Source organism: Arachis ipaensis, chromosome B9 (assembly GCF_059453495.1).
Source record: "Arachis ipaensis isolate K30076 ecotype BB chromosome B9, ASM5945349v1, whole genome shotgun sequence".
Classification (NCBI taxonomy): Eukaryota; Viridiplantae; Streptophyta; class Magnoliopsida; order Fabales; family Fabaceae; genus Arachis; species Arachis ipaensis.
The window spans coordinates 145991048-145996520 of NC_142444.1; the positions used below are offsets into that span (position 1 = coordinate 145991048).

A 5473-nucleotide genomic window follows, 5' to 3' on the forward strand; every position below is an offset into this window, starting at 1 on the left:
TGTCTTTTATTAATGCATACCATGTGTTTGATGAAATATTTCCCTTGATTATGGAGTAGCTTTCCTTACTCTTGGCCTAGGCTAAGGGAATTGGGTAAACTTGAGTCATTGGGTCTAATTGATTTGGTGATTTGAGAACCCTTAGTGGTCAACAAGTTGATACCCATTGACACTAATCCACTACTAAGTCAATTGGTAGTTGGATTGGGACTTATGAGTTGAGATTGATTAAGCCACTTAACATACCTCAAGCTTAGGAGTAGATATTACATATTTAAAGCTCTTGGAGGTAGACTTAGTGCATTTGATTCCTCATAATTGTCAAGATATGGTTATTAGACAAGGATGGTGACCCCAATTCCTATGCCTAGCCAAGGGTTCCTTTTATTATTCATATTTAAAACCCAAAAATTCCAATTGCTTAATTCTAGTTATAGTCCATTGCTTAGTTTTAGAATAGAATTATATTAGATGCTCTTTTGTTAGTTTAAAATTGCTCATACCTTACCCTAGTTACTTGATTTAGTTTCTTGTACTTTAAGATTTCTTGCATGCTAAGTCTAGTAGTTTAATTTCTTGATCTTGACTCCCAACCCCAGAATTTTAACCAATGTTGATGCACATGCTTGCCCATTCTTTGTGAGACGACCCGAGGTTCGAATACTTCGGTATACTTTTATTGAGGTTGAACTTTGTGACAACCAATTCTTTAAAATTTGATTGAGAGTTATTAGTTGGTTTGGAACTATGCTTACAACGAAGTTCTATTTCTATTAAGAGAAATTCTAGACCAATAATCATTTTTGTATCAAGGATTAAGCTTGAATGATAGGTTTGGATGGATTGATGTGTGTAGAAGATGCATGAAGGAATTGATACTATACTTACGAAATTGATATTGGTGTTGAATAATTATTGTGTGTTTATAAGTTATGCTGAATTGATGAAATATTGGGCCGGAGGCCGTGAATTTCGGCCGGAGGCCGAAAAGAGGTAAGAACGGTAAGTGAAGGTTGATGATTGATGACTTTGATGATGATTAATATTGAATTGTGAATGTTGATAATGTGATGAAAAGTGTGTTGTAGGATGTTGGTTGTGATGGAGATAGAGTAATATATACGGAGTATATGTAATTGAGTAATTGGGGGAGGAAATTATTGAATGAGGTATGATTTGGTATGTCTTGATGTATGTTTGTGATACCTGTGCAGTAGCAAGGATGGTGGTTCGTCCCGCTTGCTCCAGGTTAATGTTTGAGTTTTGGTAACAATGATGATTGATTTAAACTGAATGAATGTATGCTTGAGATACCTGGGTAGTAGCAAGGATGGTGGTTCGTTCCGCTTGCTCCAGGTCAGCGATTGTGACGCCTGGGTAGTAGCAGCAGTAGTAGTTATTCCACTTGCTCCAGGTTGAGCTTTTAAACACCCGCCTGGGTAGTAGCCACAGTAGTGGTTATTCCACTGGTTTTGGGTTAAGCGGGTAGTAGCAAGGTGGTTGTAGCTCAAATCCACTTGCTCTGCATGGGTGTTTTAGTCCATGGTTAGCTACCAGAACGTGTCGGGTTGGCTATATAACCGACAGGTGATATCATCAGTCATAGGACATGCATGCATCATATGCATGCATCATATGCATGCATCATATGCATTTGTGTGTTTTGATTTCTTGTGCATTAATTGGGCTTGCCTACGTGATTATTTTGCTTACTTGCTAAATTGTTACGTGCTGTATCTGTATTCTGTTTGTGTTTGCTTTGTTTGTCTGTGTAGATCTACTGGTGTTTTGGAGGATTGTGGAGGAAGAGGGATAGTTGAGGATTCGGTTCTTGGTTTATTTGGTTGGAGGATAGTGAAAGTATGAAGGTAACCGGGTTAGAATAGAATATCCTATGATAGTGGCCAAGTTATGGATTAGTGAGAATTTAAGTTGGATATAACGAGATAAGAAGTTTAAGATACTTAGTGAATTTATATTATAATGAATTGTAGTTATTTGGTACTTTTACCGTATTGGGAACCCATGGGTCGGGGGTTCTCATTCCGTATATATTTCTTGTTTTTCATATGCAAGTCCAGGTGCACAGCAGTGAGCTGTGGTTTATCTGAAAGACGGCGAAGACCTTTGAAAATTCTCTAATTTACATTTTTTTAGATTCTCTTCGCTTTTGTTTTGAAAACTTATGCTATGTATTTAATCTTTTGAAACTTGTCTATAGAGGCTATGATGTATTTTGGGAGAGATAGAAATTTTTGTTGTCAAACTGGTTTTCATTCTGTAACCCTAGCCGGCCTAAACTTTGCAGGTCGTGACTAGTGGCTATTTGCATATATTATACAATTATATTATGTCTTTATCTCATTCTGCTTTACTGTTTTATCCTTACCTTTACTTTCTGATCGCGCCTTATTTATATGTTATCGATTCATGAGAGCTCCCGTTATCGTGATTTTATTTTACTCCTTTTCAGGCTTTTCGTTTAATATTTTCCTTCAACATATATGTAATTACGTATTATAATCCACCTTGAGAGTCATACCACCTTAATATCATTGACTTATGACTCGAGTATAAGGATCTGTATATTAGGGTGTTACATTTTGTGCCTCTGAAACTTGTACTTATTCTCCATATTATTGACCTTGTTTTTGTCCTGCTGTCACATAGGACATTTCGTTAATTATTTAACTTTGATCCCATGGTGGGACTACATTGAAGCTAAATGAAACTTTTTTGGATTCAAATAGGACACTTTAAATTTTAAGGACCAAAATAGGATTATGCCCAAATATAGGGGACTAATTTAGTACTTTACCCTACATTTCAATTAATAAACAATGAAATATGATATTCATGTAATTATTAAGGTGTTGAGGTCAGAACGAGAAGCATGATGTTTTTTATAGGAACCTTGCATGTTTTTAAAATAACAAAAGGGTATATTGTGGTGGGTTCGTAGTGCTAGCAGCATTATATTTTCTTGTGGTGGACACGAGATTTGTGTGGTTGGTTTTGTGCGATAAAGTTAGAGTATGTATTCATTGTAAGGTTATTTTGCAGGTCTGATTTTTGAATTCGGCATTCTGTTGTGAACATTGAGATGGGCGGTGTCCCCCATGTTGATGATGTTGTTAATACAATGTGTGAAGTTAGATTTCGTGAAATGGACACAGTTGGTTGTGGAGTTGTTACGGAACTAACGAAAGATGATATTTTGAGAAAGGTGTTTCGTAGCGAAGACGATGCATATGAGTTTTATAAAAAATTAGGAAAATTTTACGGATTTGGTATTAGAAGGGAAGACATGTACAAGGATGAGGAAGGTCATTTGGTTCAAAGAAGATTTTTTTTGCAATAGAGCTGGACAAAGAGATAAGAAACATTATAACAGGGTCGATAGGAAGAGGCCTTACAAGTTAGAGACCAGGACAAATTGTGAAGCGAGGATGTGTGTATATTTAGATAAGAAAAGCTCGTTGTGGAGGGTCAAGAAAGTCATTTTGAACCACAACCATGAGATGACTCATCACGGAATGGTTCATCTAATTCTAAGTTTTCATTCCATGACGAATGCTGCGAAGGCCCAAATAGATGGGTTTCAGGGATGTGGCATATCAACTTCAAAGACAATGCGGTATATGGCTGAAATATTTGGAGTGTATTCACTGATAGGTTTTCTAAAGAAGGATACTTACAACTATGTTGATAAGAGGTGTCGTGCAAAGATAGTTGATGGAGATGCAAACACAGCTACTATGTACTTGGAGGGTAAAATTGATACAGACCCAACTTCGATGGCAAGATATAATATGACGTACAACAAAATTCTAGCCAATTTGTTTTGGGCCGACGGTGGCAACGGGATAGATTACCAATACTTTGCAAACGTACTTGTATTCGACTCAACTTACAGGAAGAACAAATACAAGAGGCTGCTTGTGATTTTCTCTAGATGTAATAACCACAAGCAAACATGTACTTTTGGGTTTAGTTTGGTCTTAGATGAGAGTATTACAAAATATACCCGGCTTTGGGAGAATTTCTTGGAGGTCATGTGTAGCAGGCAGCCGTCTGTTGTTGTTACAGACGGTGATAATTCAATTCGAGAAGCTATACAAGCAGTTTTTCCGAATGCGACGCATAGGTTATGTGCTTGGCACTTTGATAAGAATGTCACGTCAAACGTGAAGGATGACAATTTACTCGGCTTTTTAATCAGTGGATTTATGCTGATATGAGGGTTGAAGACTTTGAGGCAGAGTGGGCCTAGGCCGCAGCCGATTATGACTTGCAGGATGCACTGTGGTAGAACTAAGTGTATGGAAAGAAGGAGATATGGGTAAACGCTTTCCTGTGCAAGAAGTTTTGTGCTGGGTATCGGACAACATACATCACGATGCAAAGGGATAAATTCGGTGTGTAAGAATTTCCTTGAATCAAAACCCAGTATGTTGGAGTGATAAACCACTATTTTATGGTTTATCTTGTGCTCAATTGAGTGGTTTTTATCAACTCTTTACCCCCTTATTCATACTATTTGCATGGTTTTACATTTGCCTTCCTAATTATGTGCTTTGATTGAAAACATGCTTCTTTGGCTTTAAGTTCCCTATGTTTAATCCTCTCTTATTACCATTAGATGCCTTAATATGTGTGTTAAGTGATTTCAGAGATTACAGGATAAAAATGGCTCAGAGGATGGAAAGGAAGCATGCAAAAGTGGAAGGAATACAAGAAGTTGGAGAAATTGCTAAGCTGTCCAGCCTGACCTCTTCGCACTCAAACGGCTATAACTTTAGCTACAGAAGTCCAAATGACGCGGTTCTAGTTGCGTTGGAAAGCTAACGTCCGGGGTTTCGATTTGATATATAATATGCCATAGTTGCCCTGACGCTAGGCGACGCGACCGCGTGATCCATGTGGACGCGTCGCAGTGACGAGAAATCAGCGTGTTTGAATTCGCAACCAGCGAATTCTGGGCTGTTTCCGATCCAGTTTGCGGCCCAGAAAACACAGATTAGAGGCTATAAAGTGGGAGAATGCATCCATTCATGAGAAGGCTTTCATATTCACAATTTTAGGAGTAGATGTAGTTTTTAGAGAGAGAGGTTCTCTCCTCTCTCTTAGGATTAGGATTTAGGATTTCTCTTAGTTTTAGGAGTGCCTCTCAATCCCAGGTTCAATGTTCTTTTACTTTATATTTATCTCTTACTTTCAGATACTTTAATGCTTATATTAGTTATGTTACCTATTTAGCTTATGCTACATTCATGTTATGATTTTCTTAATTAATATTATTTGAGGTATTTTTCAGATTTAATTTTGCTTTGCTTTATTTATATGAATGCTTTTTAATTTAGATATTTTCCCTCTTGGCTTTGGTTAAATAATTGGAGACACTTGAGTTATCAAACTCATTGTTGATTGAAAATTAGGATTCTTCAAGAATTAATTCAAGTTCCAATAACTC

General features: G+C 37.1%; 1 protein-coding gene across 1 annotated transcript; it reads left to right on the forward strand.

Annotated features, from left to right (window-relative positions):
- The first annotated feature begins 3566 nt into the window (after positions 1–3566).
- Positions 3567–4241, forward strand: LOC148546686 (protein FAR1-RELATED SEQUENCE 5-like). The gene has a single exon (XM_088499303.1). The coding sequence runs from the start codon at positions 3567–3569 to the stop codon at positions 4239–4241; it is 675 nt and encodes a 224-aa protein (XP_088355429.1).
- The last annotated feature ends 1232 nt before the right edge of the window (positions 4242–5473 follow it).

Excerpts from the sequence above, each read along its gene's own strand:
- LOC148546686 (XM_088499303.1), top strand. The coding sequence starts at position 3,567 with ATGACGAATGCTGCGAAGGCCCAAATAGATGGGTTTCAGGGATGTGGC.